Here is a 23,205-nt window from a genome sequence, read left to right as displayed (position 1 = left end):
TAAAAATGTTAGAACTGCAGATGCCCAAGGCTGACTGCGAAGTCATTACTTTATTGTTGTATGGTTTGTTGCATTTGAAAGGCTCCTAAAGAGATACTTGAACCGATTAGAAATTTTGCTTCCAGATAGGAACAGTTAAATCATCACAGTGTAACATGAAAGTTGTTCGACTGTAAAATGTTTAATGTGAATTTAAATTGATTCAGTTCAGATCTCTCTTTTCCTGTAATCCAACCACCCTGCCCCAGTCGAACACAGATGGCATTATCTCATGCCAATTGGACATAAATGGCAGTGTTGTCTCATGCATATCATAGCGTGAGTCATAGCACGCTCTTTGCTGCTTACTTAATAGGGCAATTCCATGGAAAATTACGTTTTTTGTAACATCCATAACGCCAATAAAATGTGATGGTATGGTATGATGTGAATGATTACATGAAATTTTAGCATTTGCTATTTTTGGCTGAAGAATGTACATACGAAGAAATGCACAAAATATTAATGTTATCATTCACATCATACAAATGCCAAGGCATTTCACTGGCATTATGGATGTGACAAAGTCAATTTTCCGTGGAATTGCCCAATACCTAAGATGCATTTTCTGAAAATACGCAACTGCAGCTATTTTCGGAGTATTCCACATCGTGCAGGTCCCTCTTGTATTGCACATCTGCGCGTTTCCTTTGTGCCTTGTTGGACTGATTGAATAGCAGCTGGGTTTAGTGTTCCCTTGTCCAGTGTTTCGATTATAGTTAGACTCGTGTCCGTTTAGCACCCACATGCAGGTGGCTCACTTAGCTCAGCGGAAGCAACACGTACAATTTGACTTCACTAGTAATGCTTTGAAGTGTTTTTTTCCCCTCCTTTTCATAGCCAGCCACAAAAAATTTGATGAGTGTTATAGGAGTCATAAGCCCATTCATTCCATTTGGGTGTTTTTCAGACAATGGAACCTGGTGAACTTCTCAAAGTAAACGGTAACACTAAAACAAGGGATTGAGATTGACATTGAGATTTTTGGTGGAAAAGATCAGGCAGTCTGCCGAGAGACCTGCCCCAATGGGCATCATTGGACCATTAAACCGCACAATGATCCAAAACATACAGCCAAACAAGGCAAGAAATGGTTAACTGAGAACAGTATCAACATTTTAGAGTGGCAGAGCCAGAGTCCAGACCTCAATCCGTCAAAAAAGTGAGCACAAGGCCAGAGTGAGCAAATAATCATTCCTGACTGAAAACCCGGATTGTTGTTAAAAAGGTACGGTCTAGAATCATTTTGGGCACATGGAGAGGCTGGGTAGATATTATGAGAACCATTTTGAGAATTGTGAATGCAAATAAAGATGTTTCCATTGATTATTTAAAAAGGGTATGAATAATTTTGGACTTGCCATTTTTCATAAAAATGTTAAGAAAGATGAAAACGCTTCTTTTTTTTAATTCCATGGTTCTCCCACATTGTCTTACAAACTTGTGGCATGTGACAGTGTCATTTCCAGTCAGAACAAACATATTGATAAAGAGAAAATCAGCATTAAATCAATATTTGCCAGGGTATGAATAATTTTGTTCTTAACTGTAGGTGTAGCCGGGAAATTACGGTATTTCCAGCAGGTACACTCATAACATCATTGTTCCTTTAAATTTTCAGCAGAGTAAAGTGTACCCAGGATAGAGTGTAGTTAAATAGTGTTTTGCTCTTTCAAAAGCAGTTCAACCTCTTTCAGACATGGGCTGCCTCCTTGATCAGGTTCTGCTATCTTGACCTGTGGCTCTTTAGTTGTTTTGGTGTTTTGAAGCAGTCATGGCGACTAATCCCCAGCACATCTCTTTATTAGACCTTGACCTGTGACACAAGTGCCACCCTGCTTGAATTCCTCTCTGAATATAGCCCTGTTTTCATACCGGTCTGCTGTTTCCAGAGGGGGCGTCACATTGTCATTCCTTGTGCCTCATTAAGACATCAAAACAGTACACTAGTGTCTACCCCATTCATCATCCACAGAGCCTGCAAACACCACAAGCGCCAAGGTGGCTGGTAGCTTCGCTAGTCGCATGCTGTTTTCTGTCCCTAGAAAGCCACTAGTTATCTTTGCGTCTTAAATACCCATCAATTTCCATAACTCATCTGGTCGAGCACAGTCACACGTGTACATGTGTGCGCACCCAATCCTGTAAGATCATGTCCAATCAGATGAGTACATCATGCCCATGTGTTTCACAGGAAGCTCCAATCTGTGCCTGTTATCACTCAAATGTTTGAATTGATTTTCAAGGCGGAGGATGTTACCGGTTGATTTTTTTAGCAGTATAGCCAGACTGAGTCACCCTCTGTCCTTGCAGGACTTCCTCATCTCCAGGTCTGGACTGCATCATGAGGCACTTGGTTCTGTTAGTTCCAGCTGGCTGCTGACTCATTTTCCCCCTCGCAACCTGCAATGTTCTCCGCGGTGTTCTCTCCACTCTCCCAAAAAGCTACCAAGTTGGTCCTGGCGACTGGTCTGGTTATAACTCAGAACCGCATTGTTACTTTGGATGGGATAGTGTGATGTGGAGTTTGCTCAGACTACCTCGTCAGTAAAATTATCAATTAACATTTTGACTCAGTAAAAATGGAGATTACATAATGTTAATAACCTTTCAGTGTGGTTCTTGGTGCCATTTGAGGTGGAGGGGAGTCAATACAAGTGTTTTATGTCAGCTGTAGCTCATGCCAGATGTCTCCAGTAGAAGTCAAGTAAGGCATGAAAATCAAAATATCCAGTAACTCAGAATGCCAAGCTGTCAGTTCCAGTCGAGCCATTCATGGGTTCAATTAGGTGGATGGCAACGGGAGCCAAAGAATGCATCAGGTCCCTCACCCACAACTCAAAATTACATAATCTTTATTCAAGTTTTTTTTTGCTTGAGGCACCGTAAGTGAAGGGAGGCACAGAAGCCACAGATTTGGTTTCTCTTTTATCACTTGCCATGGAAAAGGACACAGGAACGAGAGCGGGCAGATCTGTTGTTGTTCTGCCCCTCTGATCTCTCCAGACTGACTGTGCGTTCTCTGATTGTCTTTTTTCCCTGAACACACTCAGGGACATGGACTCACAATGGAGATTATGAGGACTGTTTTCATTTTTATTTGTCAATTTGGGGGGGGGGGGGGGTGTGAGAGCCACATGCTCACTAAACCCACAGGATGTAATAGGAATCGTCTGCTAATATTTGTTTTCATTTCTCATAAACACAAATTAAAATTATTTCTCTGTGTTCTAGTGCAGGTCAAGCTTGTGGTGTCAGTGGTATTAGGGTCAGTTTTGACAGCAGTTTGAATGTAGAGTTATGAAGTAGCTGTGTGGTCGCTGGGTGGATGAAAGGGGAGAGGGATTTCTGCTGATCCCTGGGGAGTGTTAGTCTCTCAGGAGCAGTGCTCACTGTTTACACTCTAAACAGGGAGGGTGATGTGATGACACCCAGACAAGACCCATGGCCGTCAGACCATTTTTCAGAGCAAGGGCTTAACTCACACCCCACCGAACAGATGCAGACAGCACTATTATAGGCTTCTGTCCACATTACATTTTTCTGTCCTTTTTTCCTCTTTTCTCTCCACACCACAGCTCTCCACATTTATTAATTGACTGCTGTTATGATGCTGACGTAGCCATTGGTAAATAGTCAAATGAGTCAAATAGGACCACTAAAGGTTTTATAAAACTGTACATTTATGTTATATATGAAAGCAATCAGAAATGCATATTAACGCTGAGGTATTAAGGACTCTTATAGCTGTTTTTGTTTAGTGCGAGCTCTCATGTTATGAATGCTCCAGCATGTCCCTGGCACTAACCAAAACGTCTGAGCGTTAATGCTCAAGTCTCTACGTGCCATTGCGTGCCTCTCTCTCCGAGGTCGCCGTGGTTACCAGGTGGAAACAATTACAGTGCGGTGGACGGGAGCCAGGTGCTCTGTCTGCCACCCGCTGAACAGTAGCTGGACCAGAGGGGTAAAACAGAAGAGGAAAGACGAGACTGTGTGCCCCCTTTACTCCTGCAAATCTATTCTCCAGTGTGTTTACCATGTGACTATTCTCTGAGGCAAAGGGAACACCTTGCAAGTGTCCTTTCCAGCCTCAAACACAGCTAGCACCAGTCTCCTGCCTTTGGCTTTGGCTAGCACCAGTGTCCTGCCGCAGTCGTCAACCCTTTAGCGTCTCCTTTTTCACGTGTTTGCTCAGCCTAGTGTGACTCAGCCGTCAACCGAAAGATGCTTTCATTAATATGCGTTTCTTTTCCATCGTCTTTCTTTGCACGGATGTGGTAATGACTTCCTGAGAAGGTCCTTTCAACTGTTTGTTTGTACCCTGCTCAGGGTCAGAAGTAAAACTCAGACAATCATTCCTGCAGGACACAGAGGCCTTTGAAGTTTGTTCAGTGCTTGCCGCTTGCCAGGTCTGTCTGTCTGCATTCCAAATAGAAGTCGTCTCATCATTGCAGACATAACGCAAACAGCCATTCCATTGTTTTGGACTGGGCTGAGGGCGTATGTGTAAGCTGTTATACAAAACTCTACAAAGGAGCAAGGCTTTTATGATTGATTTTGATTTGATCAAAAAAAGGGAATTAGCTCCCCATAGCATGAAACAGATGTCCAGCAGCTACAATTCACTTTTTAAATTTGATCAGCATGTTTGAGGTCCAGGTCTGTCACGAAGTGGGGTACATTGTTCCATTTCCTTGTCTAAGCGATGACGTAACATTCCAGAGAGGTAGCAGTCACTGGCATGAATCAACTAGGCCGAGCCCCTCTTGGGAGCTCCCCTTCTGCCCCTTGACCCCGAGGTGAGGAGGTCTTCAGCGAAGCATTCATCCCGCAGAGTAGCGGTTTCAGCTCGGATGTGTTCATAGCACACCATACACGTTCTCCAGGAGAAGGCCCTGCTGACCTCTTGTTTGTCAGTTGTTGTGGAAAAAGTGGTCAGTCTTTGTTGAACATTCCAACTGCAGACCATTAACAAATCTGCAGGACTGTTTGGACTCTCGTCAAGATAGCTGTAGTTTTGCTCACAGCCCCTGTTTACGGTTTAGAGAGAATTATGTAAGTAGTTGTTTTGATGAGTACTGAAATGGAGCACAAAGAATTTGTGTTCAGAACAATCCGTCAGTGAATTTCTGTCCATTCCTTCCAACTTTCCATGCTGTATCAATTCAGACTGGCAGACTTGTGCACTTTTAGTCGTACACTTCATCCCAGTTTGAATAAATAGACCATCTGATAACACTTTTTTGTTTCTGTAGTTGATATTTAAATTTTTGAACGGCACAGTCTCTTCTGCAGAGTCATTTTTGCCAGCAGTGACATCTCTTTCAGAGTTTCTGCTCTGTAAACATGTGCTTTATGCATATGCATGATATACTTTGTTTTTACCTACAACATTGTGATAAGTAGGCTATAACACTAACTTTGCAAAGTTAACTTGAATGCATCAATTTTGAACAAAGTTGTGTAGGCTACACCGCGCCAGTTTTAGTCTGCATGAACAGTTCTTGCACAAGACACTGTTTTGATTTGCGTAGTTGCGTTACCCCCAACACTGACAATAACGTAGACAGCAAATTAAGATATTTTTTCTTTTTGTGGAACGGCACCGGTAGGCAATTAAAAGCAGATTTCGATTTTCATTACCACTGTGTAGCCAAGCCTTAAGCCATACCCAAGTAGCCTAAATCGAGGTAATGTTTAATAATGCATGATTTATTTTGTTATTGAATTCGTAAGCTGGGATTCCTCTCGGCAACAATTATGTTTAAAGGTAGCCGCCTCCTTTTTCAGAAGGGGCGGCAGGCAGGCTACTGACATAGCGATGTACAGTGGCAGAGCGACGCACAGTGGCTGAAAGTGGTACTAAAGTTTCACACAGCTTCACGCCGCGTAATGCGCGATAGACCTCTCCAGAATATATCCCGCCTCCTAACTTCCGTATCCATCCAACTTCCGGGCGTGGATTGTCTATGGGAAATAACATGGCGTTTTGAAAGATCGTACCTGTCAAACTCTGTAGGTGACAAAGTAGAAAAAGCTGCTGGGCAGATTGGCCTACACACTTCTGCCATCTAGTTTCCACTGGATTTTTTGATTTTCGGTGCCGTTTGAGTAGTATAGTCTATAGTATACTACTTAAACGGCACCGACAATCAAAAAATCCAGTGGAAACTATATGGCAGAAGTGTGTAGGCCAATCTGCCCACCGGCTTTTTCAACTTCGCTACCTACAGATGTTTTACCGGTATGATATTTCGAAACGCCATGTTATTCCCCATAGACAATCCACGCCCGGAAGTTGGATGGATACGGAAGTTACGGAGGCGGGACTTATTCTGGAGAGGTCTATTGAAGTGGCCATTTGAAAGTAATGCCCACTGTATTTCCAGAAATTGAAAAATAATAATAATAAAAAAAAAAATAGTTAGCATAATCATTAGCATAATCATTAGCTGGGTTTTCATTAGAGCTTTGCTTTTGAATTTTACTAGTCAAAACAACACAATTGCAAAGTGATGTAATGAGATTAAATATGGGTTTTATCTTTTACCAGTAGTCATTACAGATAAATGTGACAACGGATGTCCCAAAATCTGATAAGGTTTGGCAGTTTAAGTTCAGTTGCATCCATCAAAAGCTGTGGTAGTAGCCAAGATGACAAAATATGAAGGGAGGAAAAAATATCAAGAGCAAAACCCATTATACTTGGTAGCAACAACGTCTGATAATTCTAGAAAGGGCATTATCCACAATTGTCATTGCTGCTTGGTATAGTACACTTTTTTTTGCACTGGCAAAAGAACCCAAATCTCTCAAAAGCCGTGATGACAGGAGAGTGTCGGAGTGAATCTCGCTAATAGAAAAATGGGGTGCTTTCAGTGTGGTCTACTGGTCAAGTTGCTGATCCTCGATCAGAGGGCAAGAATGTGGTCTTCCTTAAATGGGAAATACCTTAGCCTTTCAGCAAAGGCTTAAGAGGAAATAGCACCATCAGCACTTTTGTCATTTGCCTTCATGTGATAGACTCAAATGTGCAAGCTGACATCATATCAGATGCTGAAATCAGTTGGCCAAAGTTTGCATACCTGTCGGGACGCAGACATTTTGGACAGACATCCCTCTCTTTCTTTTGGACCGTCTTGTTTCTTGGAAATGGGCTTGTTTTCTCATTTCAGCTAGCCTTGCATGTTTTCTCAGCTGTCTCTCCCATCGATTGAAGTTCTGGGTCAAATTATTGGTCAATCATTTTATAATGGCTCAGTTCTGAGTGAGTGACCCTCCTGCAGATACACTAAAACAAACAAATCGAGCCTCTGAATCTCTCCCCGACATTGCATAGTGCTGTGTCCCTAATAAATGATGTGGTGAAATTGAAAAACAATCTGCTTTCAGAATTAGTTTCGCTTAATGGGAAATAGTGTATTATGTTTCAGGGGGCAGAGAACTACTATTTTTACAAGGCATATTCTTCTTTCCTTAGTCATACGAGAACTCTGATGTCAGTGAAGCTACCATTTCAGGCTAATTGTGTGCCGTCTCCAACTAATCAAGCATGTTTAGTTTTGCATTCTTTTTTCAGAATGTGAAATGCCAAAGGGATGATTGGAATACATGACCAAGACCTCAGCTTGTTTTTGCAGTGCTTAAGTATTGTTTTAAAGGATGTTGTAAGTCTGGTCCCTTTTAGCCTGATCAGGGAGAACTGTTTGTGTGTTATAAAACAAAAATGCTAGATTCTTATTTTTTCTCTCTTAACCATTACCTGAAGATATGTCTGGATTTTGCTTGGGGCAGTATTTGTTTGCCCAGGCCTGATCTCAAACACTACCATCGATGTGTCAACAGACATGTTCGAGAAACTCCTGTCAGACCTCACTGTATTTATGCCTCAGGCTGTAGAGGCTCTTAGTGTTTGGAAAATTCTGCGGCTTTTTTGACTAATACTTTATTGCCGGTTTGTGGTCTGTGGTTCATGCTTCTGTGTTTTCAGTGCGATGCCACAGGTATGCGTAGTGTCCCAGGTCAGGCTCTGAGGTCAGGACCAACCAGCGAACCTGGCAGTCGCACACTCACGCCAGCGCAATCCCTCATACATCAAGGATGAGGTCATAAGTGATGAGCTCTATTACATACTTTTCTCTCTCTCTTTCTCTCTTTTTTTTTTTTTTTTTTTTACATTTTCCCTAACGCTTGATTGTGTCCTGTCAGCTGACAACGCTAGGCGTCAAAGCAAGTGGTTTTTGGATGCATCTGTGAGTGAGCTATTAAGATCACTGCTGTCAAGAAGGCTGACCCTGCCCCAGTCCCGTCTGTCAACAGCGTTCAGAAGCAATCTGGAGGAATGAGGATGGGGCTTGGGAGCGAGGGGTTGGGGGGTGGGGCGGGGTTGGGGGTCTGTTTGGGATGGAAAAGCATCTCTCCCCTCAAGCACCGCGATGCTGAGAGTGGGTGGTTACCATTGGCGCTAAATCCATCTTACCAGTCTTTGATTGCAATCAGGCTTTGGTACAAACCATTGGTTGTTCTCAAGAGAGCGTGCGCCATGTCAAACACCACAGCCTTGAGCTGTCACCTACCATTCCCTGCCTCCAAACAGCTGTGGGCCTTGACACAGGCTTACAGATAATTACTCACTGGTTCAGTGGCACTCCACGCCATTCTGCACACTCACCAGACCCTACTCTCATTCCCAAATGAAAATGGAACCAAACAACAACACAAGCCTGGAAAAACAGAGGTGCTATGCTCTGCTGTGTCCAACTTGCTTCCATATGGCCTCCGACTTCTGCACGGGTGGTTCAGAGAGCAAGCGAACAAGTCTGGCTGTTTTGTTATCTCATGGGGATGTGTTAACCTCACCTCTGCAAGCCCACCCTGTGTTATGTAAGGGATAATGTATAGAACGCTGGTCATTGTCGGGAGATAGGTCCCGACAGGGCGAACCGGACCCCCGACGCGCAGCGGAGGTCTTGTTCCGCCCTGAAGGGACCTATCTCCCGACAATGACCGGCGTTCTATACATTATCCCGCTTATTACACGGCTACTTAACCAAAACGACTCAATAAACTCCCCACGATATGACTCTTTAGCCTACATAGCCTAGGCTATAGCCTATTTGTTACCGTTTCATCATGGCTTTTGCTGAGAAACAAATAGTTCGCAACAACACACGCTGAACTTGAATCAAACATTCTTTAGAACACAGCTGATCAACCGTCTGCTTTCACTTTTGAATGAAGTTCCAATCCTTCCGTAGTGATATGAAAGAATTGACTTAGAAGCACAAAGCCCATTTTCCTTGACAGCGGTCTGTTATACTTAGCAACGGTCTGTTATTCAGAATTAGCAGACCGCCGAACGTTGGGAAGGCCCATTCAAGTGAATGGAGCATTCTGCAGCACTATGAAGAGCCGTGTAATAACTACACCTATCAGGGTTTTCCATTGGGTCATGCTTACTAAGGCTTACTAATACCATCCCAGTGTGGTGAATTCGGCAAAGAACTGAATGCAAACTCTGTTCGCAGTAGTTTGCATTCAGGAGAGAATTTGCCATAGCTCTAGGCAATACTGTATTGTACTTTTGTATTGTGCTGTCTGTTTGTGCCTTGGTACTGTGACGCACACAGGTGGTATTTTCCGATGCCTAAAGAGGACCACCCTTGACCACAGGGTTGGTAAGGGGCACCCTGCAAGATAAAAACACTTTAAACTGCCTCGGTTTAACTAGGCTTTACGTCCACGATTTCCACTCTGCAGCATCTCTTTTTATAGAGATGGAGTTGTTTGCCACAAATGCTTTGAACACTCCGAGTGCCTCTAATGAATGTTGTACAGACTTCTACCGTGCCTCTACACACACACACACACACACACACATACACAAACAGCAGCTAGTGAGTCAGGTGTAGCCAGCACGTGCTTACGTTTGTGTACAAGCGTGTCTCTCACCCCCTGAGTAATGGCTGCATGTTTATCACAAGCAGGTTGGGGAACGTTTCGTCACCTTCCAGACCCGTGTGGATAATCATTACGGTCATTACAGTGGTATTCCAGCACCACAGACCCGAGCACACACTTTTCAGTGGTGTCTACACACAAACGATGATTAAAAAAGTGTTTTTCCACAATTCATGGCCAGTGTCTGTAGTTTGCACAGTGCCCGGATGGCATAAGCAATCCGTAGGTGGAGACTGCAAGGCAGACTTCTATCCGTGGGAGCAGTTAAATTTCTTAGCTGAAAAATGGAAGGGAAAAAAAAAGAATCTCCACTAATGTTATATAAGGCGTACTGAATAGATCACTATCTGTGAAGTGCACAACAAACACACAACGAGAAAAAACTGTCTTGAATCATCACCGGGTTTTTAAATTAATGAAGAAAACCACAGACACAAACAAGAAAAAAAAATCTTTCCCGAAAGCGTAATTTTAAAATGTTGTGTAATATCTGAGACTCATTCAGCAATGTCCCGATCCACAACTCAAAAGCCAGCACCATTTAGCTGTCTCAGTATTTGACACCGGGGACCAAAGCCATGTGTTTGGAAGGCTGGACGGCATGAAAATCAACAGGGATCAAATGAGTGTACTTTCCAGATTAGATTAGGTTTGAGCGAAGGGAGTGAAGAGCTACCTTCTTTTTCACTGCCCTTAGCCTTTCGTTGTGCTTTATGTCAGACTGCACTCTTTTCTGCAGAGGAGTGTTTAGCTCTGGCTGTGATGTGCAGGGTAGCAGGGAGTGGCTGGAGAGGGCTGAAAGAGGTTGCCAGGTCTGTCCCCTTGGATGGATGCAGTGTGCCTTTGGGTTGCCTTCATTCCTTGGGAAGTAATGAAGACATTCTTGCGAAAATACTACACCTGAAAGGTTTTAACGGTCACATTTTTTCAGTGGCCTGTCATTGCCGGTCGACCAAGGTTCTGCGTCAAGCTTGAACTTTCCATTTCTGATGTGTACTATTATACAATGTTTTCAACTCGTGTTTTGTTCTTTCTGTCAACGACTTTAACTTTATATATAAATATATACTTTACATAAAAATATTATGAATTTTCTACTGACAAAGGCTTTAGATTTGTTTAATATGTGGTGGGGGATATTACATTTTTAATATTGTTTAATTTGCCTGAAAATGTAAATACTGAGAGAAAACTCAGATTCCCCGTCCTTAAAAATGTTTGTAACCTGATAAGCTTGAAAAGGTAAACCTTTAACACCCCTTAGAGACTTGGCCTTAAAAGACTCTGTGCTCTGTTTGACATGGTCATAGTCATTGACCATGTAGTTATTTCCTCTGCTATGGGTCTGCCATGGAACCCATTAAAGCAGTCAGAGTTACGATCTGAATATTGCCTTTAGTTGTAAATCAGACTGATTAAGGTGGTTCAGTAGTCCTCTCCTGCCTATAACTCAGGTAGAATGATGAAAACAAGTACTGGACAAATAGGCTTCCACTCAGAGGTGAACAGAGGTGAAAGCCACACACTGTGTTTATGTCTAGGAACTAAAATAGAGCGGTGGTCTTGAAGGAAAAGCTGTTGAGGGCTCATATGAGCTGTGATAGATCAAGGCTCTGAACAGTGTGTCTATTCATTTTACATCCCATAATTTTGCTAGTTGCCCCTAAGGAAGGTTACTAACTCGCATACAGTATATATATCACATTATCCCTGGATAGCCACAAATCCACCTAATGTCAACATGGAAGAATTTTCTGCATATAGCTCTCTACCTAAGCAAAGAAAGCCAGAGAAATATTGTTTGTAAAACAAAGATGAGGAGAAAGATTGCTACTGCAATGGAGGTTCTTATTCAGCCATCTCACAGCCGATACAACAACATTACACTCCACGGAGCAGCGGCGCAACAACAAGTTAGCTCAGTTCTCAGACCAGAGGCGTTGGCTTACGCTCTGAGTTTAGTCTGCATCTTCTGTGTTGTTGTATCATCTCATTCGAAGGTCTCGCTCTCAGGCCAAAGCAGAAGTCATCCCTCCATGCAGCTCTCTCACGCAAGCATTGGGTTTCCTCTCCTCTCCTCTCCTCTCCTCTCCTCTCCTCTCCTCTCCTCTCCTCTGCCTGTGCTCCCCCTTGTTTCCGTTGTGCAAAAAATTAGATGCAAACAGCAGCTCGGATTCGGAAAGCCTCATGACTTCCGTCAGATAGCCAATGTCGGAGCCTGCTTATCCGACAAGTGCCAGAGCCTAATGCGCTGTGGTGCACAGCGATCTTCCAGTCTGTTTGAAGTTGCCAGACCTCCGAAAGGCAATACCGGAGTCGTGGGGTGATGGTGTGGGCTGTGGGGGTTAGAGCTCATATTTAAGGGCAGTGTGCCCTTGTTTTCTCTGGCGAGGACACTTGAGGACTCGTCTTTGTCTTAGAGGGACAATTACTTTAATGTCAGGGTATTTAGCATTAGGATTGGCATTCCAATTTGGAACCCACAGGACAGGACATGCCAGTGGAGGGATGACCTTGATTTTTTATGCTGGTGTCAGCTGAGTGTCATGAGAGGAAATTTCCATCCTGTTAATCAGTTAAGCCTCATGTAAAGGACATGGCGCATATGAAAGATCTACTATTAATTTTATGTGGTTGCTTTCCATCATATCTGGCATGACGTTCGTTTGCTTTCATTTTGACTTCTTAATGAGGCTTTTGTTCATGGCAAATTTTGTGGAATGAATGTGGTTTTCAGTTGGAGTATAAATATACTTGGGGTTTTAAACAAGCTTCAGGGGATACATATGTCTGCATATTTTACAAACTCAAAAACATAATGCAAACATAGCAACTGTCATAAATATTGTCCTGAATGGCTCCTTGCATTCAGCACTCCAGTTTTGTGTAAAAGATTGACAGAGTGACACACACAGTGTGGCCCTATCTAGCTGATGCAGGTTCGTGAAGCAGTGAGGGAGACATCCATCAGTTTTTTGCGCTGCAGTTTATTTGTGCGAGCCTGTCATCTGTTTGTGTTTAGACATGTGTACTGAGCTCGAGGCCAGATGGCCACAGCAGAGGGACAGAGACGTCCCCTGGGTTCACACAAGCTTCATTAGCCCTCTTATTCCCATTAGTCATCTCCGAGCAACACATCTGGAATGCCACAACTCGTTTCAACTCGGTGTGCGTGCGTGTGTGTGTGTGTGTGTGCGTGTGTGTGTGTGTGTGTGTGTGTGGCTGCATTAGTCAATATGGGGAGTCGGTATACAGATTGCAAGCGCTCCCTTCCCGAGACTTGATTGAGATGTCCTGCAAGGCTATTCAGGACTGTTTGGCAGACGTCATCATTTTTTTCCTGCGGAGTCAAAATGTAATTGAGGAATGGGTACCCTTGTGAATTAAAAGCAGAAACCACATGTGAAGATTGGATCTTCATCAGCATTCTCTTTCACTGCCCCCCACCCTCTCCTCTGGCCCGCTCGGCTGTCTTCCTCCCTCTCCTGCCTGTTTTGTTATGTAACACACTTGACCACTGAGTTTCCAGACTAATGTGTCTTTTTGTAGCTTGAGAAAAATGGTCCTTTTGTCTCTCCTCTCCTGGACGTGTGCTCCTAGAAATAGTTGCAAGTACTTGCACATGTTTTCTTTTTTTTTTTCCTTTGGAATGAAAGGACATTACTCTCCAGGCAGCTCCTGTGTTTTTGGCATTAACCCACCACCAGGTACCAGACTACTGCACACGTCTGGCTGAGAGAGGCCGGGGCTCCCCTTCCCCCAACTTTATTACTTTTATTACTTTGATGTAGGTTTGAAGCCATTGGCAGAAAGACCAGGAGAGGAGGAGTAGAAATGGAGGAAGGCTATGCCAAGCTCTGATTGTTTCCTTCTTGAGTTGTCTGATGGTTTATCTGAATTAGTATGGATAGCCATACTCTTCTTCAAAAGTTTCAAGGAAATCAAGAGTAGGAATCAGTGTGCATCAGTGCAGACATTTTTAAAAGTTATTTTTTTTATTACAACTTAAAAAGTTAACCTTCTGTCTCTTTATCCCTCTGTTTATTTATCCTGTTTCCTGTATCAGTTTTTAGATATTTCTGTCCTCTTTGCTGTCCCAAAGAATACTTGGGCCCATGAATTCTCATCAGACACTGTTTGCAGAAAATATGAATGACATTAAATCTTCAAAACATTTTTCTACAAAGATCATTACATAAATAGGAAGCCACCTGCCAGTACAAAGCCTTACTAATTAGCCTGAAACATTTTTATTGTACACTTTATTGTATGCATCTGATAAGGCTCAGGATCCGCTGATTGGCATACTTAGTCTTCTTCAGGCCCTGCCTCAGGCGTACAGCGATAGACAGCCTGTTTAGCTCATCAGGCCACATTTAAAAGCCTCCAGTTGGCTGGTGGTCATGGCAGAGGCCAATATCCTCAAATGAATGATGGGATCTGCTCTCGCTTGTTTCTGGTTTCCCTGCTTCAGCGCGGTGTTGAGTGCTCGCATACTGCAGATCAGCTTCAGCAGTCCTCTCTTTGTTATAGCTGCACTGGAGATATTTATTATCAGTCGCTCTGACTAATCTTTGCTCTTTCTCTCGCCACCTGTGTACATCTGTCTCTCTATTCCCACGCAGATGTTTCGTAACTTATGTTGTTGCCTTGAGCCCATATCCCAGGGTGTGCAGATCAGATTGATTCAGTGTTTTAAAGAGTTTGTTTGCCCTTCATCTTGTGGATCTTTGGCCACGTTCAATCATCTCACCCTTCAGGAGGGCTCTTCAGAGGATCCATGTCATAATACAAGGACCTAGATAGATAGATAGATAGATAGATAGATAGATACTTTATTGATCCCCAAGGGGAAATTCAAGGGTCTCAGTAGAATACAGAAATCACAGACAACATGCACTTACAGCAGAAATGGTAAACATAAGTATAAGTATAAACATATAACTAAACTCCACTGTACAATAAAGACAGTAGAAGATAAGAAAGATAAGAAAACTAACAAAACGAAATACTAAATACACTATATAAATTAAATTAAGAAAGTCCAATGTGCTTGAGGGTGATCAAGCATAAGACGACCTTAAAATGGAAGAAGGATTTTCCCTCAATAGCTTTTAAAGAAATGGAATGACACGTGTGACCCGCTTAGCTATTTTGCTTTCAGCACTTATTAGTACGATTGGGCGCCAACTCCATTTCAGCATGAACCTGGGGACATTTTCTCGACAAATACTGTAATAAAGCCTTCAAGCTCCTGGTGAATTGGAGCTCTGTGATCAGTTCTCATGCATCCTGCAAACACTTAGTATGTGTAAAGACTTGAAGGGGGGTTTCCAGGAGTATTGGTTCAAAGTCAGCATTGTAACGGTCATTACTTAATAATGTCTCTATTTCCATACTTTCAGAAAGACTAGCCATGTTGAAAATACATTTATCTCCCCAACTAGAAAGGGTTTTATTGCACTGTATCATGGGACAGAACGGACGTTTCACCCATACAGATATGACTGGTAGCTCTTCTCCCAGGTAATACCATTTTCTTATTGTTTAGCTGTCCAGCAATCACGCCATCTGTAAAGCAAGACGAATCCCCTCACAGTGAACAGTGGAATCTTCCTCTCTGAATGGCTTTCCAGAACCGTTCTATGGCTCTGGGGCTTTCTGAATCTTCCTCCTGTCTTGCCATTCTGTATAAAGGGTGCAAACAGAATGGGAAGTCTTTGTTCACAGATTTGTTGAAAAGGTTCATAAAGTAACTGTGTACAGGTCTCTGTGTGCATGTGTGTTGGGGTGTTGGGTTGGGTGGGGGTGTTGTCATCAGCTCTCATCACCTCTGCTGCCTCCTAGGTCGTCTCGTTAAACTCCAATGGCATAGCGGTGTACATCCATTATACTCCTCTAACAGCAACAGTCGCCGCTCCTTCGTCAGGCACCAAAGCGTAGACGTTGTTCCATACCCCCCCTCGTCTGATTTTACTCACCACCCCTCCAAACCTTCCTCTGCTCTTTTTCAAATGTTGCGTTTTAGCAGATGGGAACGACAGGCCCTGGCGCTAGTGGTGGATGAGCGCAAGCAGCCTGGCTTTCCAGATGAGTGCTTCCAGATGGAGGAGTTTCTAAACACACATTAGAGGGATCAGGAGACATGACAGAAATATAGATGATGGGCCATTTATCTCACAGGCCATCGCATCCACTCTCTGGCTGAGCCCGGGTGTCTATCGGGAGGACTTTTAATGAGAACTTTTTAGGGGACAAAGTCAACAGCTCCAGGCCAATAAATTGTTCCAGTAGTGAAAGGTGTAGGAGTTTTAATGACGGCCTCTGATTAATGATGATAATAGGGTCTTGCTGTGACTTGTGATGAAAAGGATGCTGCTGCTGCAGACTTGGGAAGTTTGTTGCGATACGGCTCATTAAATCTGTTACAATGCCTTGTTGCACTGTTCTGGTTTACCCCCACACTTTGCTCTTCTTTATGGAGGTGCTAAACTTTGTTTATTGCATTCTTCTATTAAGACAGTCTGTGTTTTTCTACCTAAATGGTCCAAAGAGGTTTCCTGCACAAATGATTACATGACTGATACAGCACAATAATTCTGTCAGCATATTATTGTTTATGTTGTCAGTACAGCCAAGCCTGTTGTCAGGTCTCTCCCAGATCTCAGATGGTTTAGCCGTGGTTACTGTACAGTATATCCCTGCTAAGCTGCTTCCTCAAAAGCACAAAGGAACACGTGTTATATTGTATGTGTGCGCCCCCCCCCCCCCCCCCCCCCCCCCCCAAGCATTTTAACCCATAACAAAGGGGTCTGGGGTGCTATCGTTCACCCAGTAAAAGCCTGGTCTGGAAGTCATCGCTTCTGTTTCATCGGCTTCGGAATCGGACTGTATGTGTGTGTGACCTCAGTGGTCATCTATCACGCTGGCATCACGTTCCCCAGAGCTGCTTGGAGCCGCCAGCCACTGTCAGGTCACCGCCGCTCTGCCCCCCCATAAGTCTGACCCCTTATGTGCTCTCTGTCTTTCTCTCTGTGTTCCAGCATCAACAACAAATTGCAGCAGCCGGAGGCGGCATCGGGAGTGCTGGAGTACGCCATGAAACATTTCGGCGAACTGGTGAGAGCCCATCCCTCCCTCCCTCTCTCTCTCTGTCTCTCTCTCTCTCTTCCTTTCTCTCTCTCTCTCTCTCTCTCCTTCCTCTCTCATCCTACCGCCCCCCTTCTCTCCTGGGTAATACAGAAAACACCACTTAATAGACCTCATGGAATTGCTCTCTACCCCCCCCCCCTCTCTCTTTCTCTTCCACACACATGCACACACAAGTGCATTCCCCTTGGCAGCAGGATGAGTACAGTTAAAGGCACGTGCCCCGGGACACTTTGTTCTTGTCTCTCTCACACACACACACACACACACACACACACACACACACACACACACACACACGTGGATGCACGCTTAGACATGTGGAGTCGTCCTGTTGCAAAAGTCATTGCCGGGCAGAAACTGTATACTACAGTTAATATTTCTTCTATATTAATTACATATCCAAAATTATTATGGATAATGGTACTTGTCTCTTCATCTATTTAGAAGTATGTTCAAGTGTTGTCAGACAAGAGCTTTATTTGTTTTCAATTCACGTTGTCAATTTGTTTAATTATAATTCATAAAAATTACCCATCTCAGATGGACACGGTTATTATGTTGTCATTTTATCTCTCCATATGTGATTCTTGTTTGAGCGACAGCTAACTGGATTCCTTCATGGAAATTTGTCGATGTAATAGAACATCTTCCCCTTCTCATAGAAAATGTTTTGCTCCCTTGATGAAGGGTGTGCAGTGTTGAGCATGCTTCCTCCCGTGAACGAACAGTGTTTATCCACACAACATTTTCTTTATGTAACATGTGGCGACTGCGTTTTCCGGCGTGTTCCGGGTCTCTCGGACACTGCCTCGAGCTTTGAACTGTAAAGCTCCGTGCTCCCGCTGCTGTTCCCCCAGCATGTCTCATGTTCTCCAGAGGGACGCCTTCCAGATATGAACTAACCTTCATAAACACAAGACATGCCTTGGACACTGACACAACTGTTTTTTTTTTTCCACATCCCATTGCGTAACGTTACAGAAAGGGCCTCTTTGTTTGACTTTGATTGCCTCTCCCCATGTTGGCTTAATTGTAACAAGATGTAATTGTGCTGTCCAGCAATCATCCTCCGTCTGATCATGTCTCTGGTGTGTACATGTATGTCCAATTTGACCTTTTGTTTTGGCAAATCAGGACAGTGAGCCACCCAGAGACAACCTTCTTACAACATCTATCCAAAGGATCATAGTCTGGGAGCTGACAAGATGTCTGTGGTGCTGGTGTGAAGGGAGATGCTGTCAGCATATGCAATAAGCAATTTAAATACCAGTGCATGGCGTTAAGAGAACGTTTAAAGAACGTTTTATGTGCAATTTATTTTATTGAGTGTCTGCATTGAGCTCAGAACAGTTCCTACCGAGTGAGCCCTCCCACTGTTTCACAGGTTGGTGCTTTGATTTTACGGGCCAGCCGCCCTCGTTTTTTGCTGGTAATCTTCTCGGTGCGAGGTCGTTGGAAGTGTCAGGTGAAGATTTCCAGAAGCCCTCGACGATGACGAGCTGCCAGTCAGCAAGCCCCCGTTCTCACACCCGTGTTTCCCCTCACCCTACTGGGGGAACAGTCTTAAATCCCATTCAGGCATAGAAAAGACTAGCGGCGACAGGCGATTGAACGTTAATTCAATTCAGCGATCACAGGCGAAATAACCACTGGCAACGCGAAAACTTTTGAGGACGACGTGCAAATCACTGGCAGTGTGTATGCAGCTGTAGGAGCCTTCTCCCCCCCATGTCTCAACCCTTAGCCCTCAGCCTCCTCAGCCGGCTTCTTTTTGAGACTCCGCAAGTCAGCCGCATCACTAGGTGGCTACAGGTCAAAAGAGGACAATACCATACTGTCCAGATCAGGTTAAGCCCTACCAACCCAAGAGACGAAAACCCTACAGTGGCTCCATTCACACGATGGGGTAGAGCATTTGCGCACACATGTTTCATCATTTCCACATTTGGAGCTTTAATTTTATGAATCTGTTTAACTGACTCCTAATGAGGAGTGTAATGAGTGGTTCTCTTTCCAGTGATGTTCTTGGAAGGGGTGTGGTGCTTAGTAAAGTGATGTATTGTCCGCCGCTAATTCTTGAAAACTAAGTCATGATAGGACAAACGGGACTCCAACACTAAGCGGAGGAGTCTTGCTTTGTCCTGAGGGACTTATTTTCTGATGACAACCAGTGGACAATACATTAACCCACTTTTTATATGGTTACTTTCCAAAACGAGAAAAGAAACTTCATAAAATGTGTATTTTTAAATTATTTGGTTACCATTCTGCTTCCGCCACACAATTCATCACACAAATTAGGACAGGAGCATATTACTTGCTGACTTTAATTTCAATGAAGTTCCATTGCAATAAGTGAATGGACTACTCGTGGAATGATAAGAATAAGTTTTGCCATCGTCATTTTTTTTTTTGTAGCAACTTTCTGCAGCATTCTGAAGAATGGTATGATAAATGGCCAGAGAGCCTTGCAATACGGGATCACTCCTCCCCTGTGCTTCTGAACACAGTTTGACAGTAGCTGTTATCGCTGTCCGTACTTTGGAAGGGGAGACTGGACCGGTGTGCGACCTTCTCTCTCTCTCCTGGAGGCCAGCACTGTCCACGTGTTTATTTTGTCTTGTCTTTCTCAGTGGAAGCCATCTCTAAAGCTCAGATAGGATAGAAGGCCTTCAGGGACCTACAGTAGGACCTCCCAGTTACAAAGATTTCAACACCTCCGTTGTCACGTGTGGTGTTGTGGCGAGAATGATAATTGACATGAAACCAGCCGCCTATATAGCCTTTCCATGTCTCCAGGGGTGAAGGGGAAGTGTTTCTGTAAACACGCACATTCGCAAGTGTTCAGGTTGTGAATGCCATCAGCCTGTTGCATAACACTGCAAGCGTTTTAATAGCTTTGGTAGAGCGTTCTGGTCGGGGACCAGCGATTTCAGCTACATTTAAGGGGTTGACATTGTGTTATGAAAATGAGTTTACCTTGGAGCGCACACCCAGTCGACATCTCTGCACTGCCATGCTCCCCCTCTTAAAAAGAACATCTGTTTCTCTCAACTGTAATTTGGAGGAGGAATTCAAGGACGGTTTTCAGTTTTCAAGTGCAGCTTTTTAGAAGTTGTCATGGTCACTTTGTGATGAAGTAGCATCCTTTAAAAAAGCAAATGCTCTTGTAGTAGACAGAAGCACCAAACAGTGTCATGTGAACTGTGCATGATCAGTTTAATAAATTCTACCGAAGCCAATATTTTCACCAGTATTGTTTATTTATCTTAAGGACCACTCAAACCTCCCGTCTTTTCCACCCCCCCTTCACAGGAGATCCAGGCGACTTGGTACGAGAAGCTCCACGAGTGGGAAGATGCCCTGGTGGCCTACGACAAGAAAATTGACCTAAACAAAGAAGACCCCGAGCTCATCCTAGGTCGCATGCGCTGTCTTGAGGCACTAGGAGAATGGTGAGTTGGACTATAGAAGACATCATTCACAAAGGCACATAACACACACACACACACCCTACATTCTTTTGCCAGGCAGAAGCCATCTTGTTTTATGAGCTGGGCAGTAGCTGTCCATGTGCATTAGTCAGACAGGACCTGTTCGTAGTGGAATCCCAGGGCGAAGCTATTTTCTTTTACTAGGTTGGCAGAGGGCAGTTACCAGAGAGAGAGCAGGGCTACTTTTATATATTTATGACTTAAGTCTCAATCCCTCAAGTGATCTGTACCTGAACAGATTGGAAGACTGCTTTGTCAATGGACTTGTTTGTTTGCATCATTACATCTTGTGTTAGAAAAATAGCAGACACACAACATAGCAGGAATGCAGCTCTTGGTGGACGGCCAGGAGGGGTTGTGAAGGACATCAATCTCCCTGGCACCCGCGCTGGCATTCCTGGCTCCTGACCCAGGCTCACCCTGCAGCTCTCTCTGGATCCGCTTCCACCTCTGTTGTCAGTGGTGCTTTGTGAGTGTTGGCAGGGATGGGGGCAGATGCACATGCCATGGGGCACTTTGCTTGTCTGTCCATGCAAGGGCATATCAGCGGTGCTCCCATCCACACCTGGGAGTCTTGGCGAGGTTTTGTTTCGACAATGCACCAAGCTTTTCCCGAGGAGGTGTCTAGAAAGTTCCTGTAAATGTGGACTCTAGTTTTAAAAGGTTTAGAACAGTGGGGTTTTTTTGTCCGCGCCATCGAAGATGTTGCTTTGGATACATGCGGTTTCATGGCAACTTGGCTGTTGCCTTGTTCTTCCAGCAGTTGTGTTTGATAGTGTGTGCTGTTAATGGGAAAGACGAACTTGGAGAGCTCTCTTCTTAGTCCGCTTTCCTCAAAATTACGTTTTCTTGGTGGACCACTGATAAAAACAGGGGAAAAACCGACGAAGGGAAAGAACACAATCGGCTAATATTATATAAAAGCTCTGGTACATGTCACAGTCTGTCAAATCGATTTTTTCTGGGGGGGGACGTAATTTGAATGTGCATCAGGGGTCTGTTTTAGAACTTGTCCAGTTATATAATCATTTACACCCCTAACCCTGCTTCACACACACACACACACACACACACACACACACACACACACACACACACACACACACACACACACAGACACCCACCCACCCCATGCAGTCCTATCTCTGCCCTAGATAGTGTGAGCGAGTGGAAACGAGGGGATTAATGCTAGTGAAGAGTGTAGGTTTAGAGGAGACGGCTTGCAGCGCGGAGCGGAGCAGTGAGGTGAGAGAGGGTTGGCGTGCCCAGTCACTCTGCCCGGCTGACACTGCTCAACTGGGCTCCACCAGGCCCCGCTCTGGCTCTCTGCACTGATGGAATTTGACATTGTGCACTTTGACGGCTGGGCAAGAAGAAAGGGGAAAAAGTGACCATTTCCTGTAACTGGAGAGCTGCAAGTGCTGCTGGGAAGCTTTTTTGTTTTTGGTTGGGGACGGTATAGCTCGGCAGGGCTGTGAGCTGTACCTTCCCAGCACAGGGCTTCGTCACTTTTTGTAATCAAAGGGTTGGCAGTTTATTTCACAATTTTTTTTTGTAAGCTCTTATGTAGCATGAACACTGAAGATAAACAGGTGTGAATATGAATATATGTTGCACACACACTCAAACGCACATCTTAACCTTAAGTACACATTCTTATGTTAAATGTTAATTGGCAGGTTATAATGTTCATTTGAATCACAAATCACTGACACACCTGACGCCTGGTCATTTAGACTCAAAAATTCTTTAAATTAGCACTCATGTAGTCTTATTTTCCAGATGCAATGATTTCTTATGCTTTCATTCATTTTCATCGTGAAGGAATGTTCAGGTCATAATTTTATTTAAGGTGTGATAGTCTTCAGTTGTAGCCCTAGTCGTAACCCCAATGTAAGTCCATTTCAAGGTATTCCACCTCAAATTGGCCTGCAGAAATGTAATTAAACACACACTCTTGCATCAGTGGAAGAACACTGTCACTGAGTATGTCATATGCGCAAGACTCGAGCCCGTTTCCCCCCGAAAGGTTAAATGAACTCGCAGTGTCAGTCCTAGAAGGCCGATTAAAGTTGATCTTGGTTAGTAAACAAGAACACCTCATTCCTTACGCGCCATGACAGAGGAGCTTATGGAAAGCAGCCACTAGACTCTGGGCGAGGCCACAATGGCTCTTTATTCAATAGCTTGTAGAGCGACTGAGGTTCATATAAGCACTTGAGTCCAAGTCAGTCACCAGAGCGAACTCATAAAGCCTGCACCGCTTATTAGAACAAAAGCCAAATTGTGCGGCAGAAGTGAATTATCTCACAGCAGTTTCGGCAAATAGTCATATTTTTGAGTGCGTGTTTTGAAGCACGTATTTCCAATGTGGTGGAAGAAATGTCATGAATTGTCAGTGGGTGTTTAGTGAGAGACGCCTTGACGTGATTGTATATGGTTCATGCGCCAACTTTTTCCAAAACGCACTCACTGTAAATGAGGGCACAGTATGTTCGCAACGCTTCCCATTTCCACTCAGTATTCCTGGATCTCATTCATTCCTTTTGGAGTTGGCAAA

At 44.0% G+C, this 23,205-nt stretch overlaps 1 protein-coding gene across 4 annotated transcripts in view; it reads left to right on the top strand.

Moving 5' to 3' along the window:
* The window catches only part of mtor (mechanistic target of rapamycin kinase), a 92,641-nt gene that overhangs the window by 40,730 nt on the left and 28,706 nt on the right, over positions 1-23,205 (top strand). For all 4 annotated transcript variants that reach the window (XM_076277173.1, XM_076277175.1, XM_076277172.1 and 1 more), the window contains exons 29-30: positions 17,043-17,118; positions 20,467-20,606. In XM_076277173.1, coding sequence (XP_076133288.1) covers positions 17,043-17,118; positions 20,467-20,606 — 216 coding nt within the window. The remainder of the gene's footprint in view (positions 1-17,042; positions 17,119-20,466; positions 20,607-23,205) is intronic.

Source organism: Alosa pseudoharengus, unplaced genomic scaffold (assembly GCF_046254945.1).
Source record: "Alosa pseudoharengus isolate Yale_2024_CS ecotype anadromous, Long Island Sound unplaced genomic scaffold, YU_APseudo_1.1 YU_APseudo_1.1_scf_9, whole genome shotgun sequence".
NCBI lineage: Eukaryota > Metazoa > Chordata > Actinopteri > Clupeiformes > Clupeidae > Alosa > Alosa pseudoharengus.
This window is presented reverse-complemented; position numbering and strand designations above follow the sequence as displayed.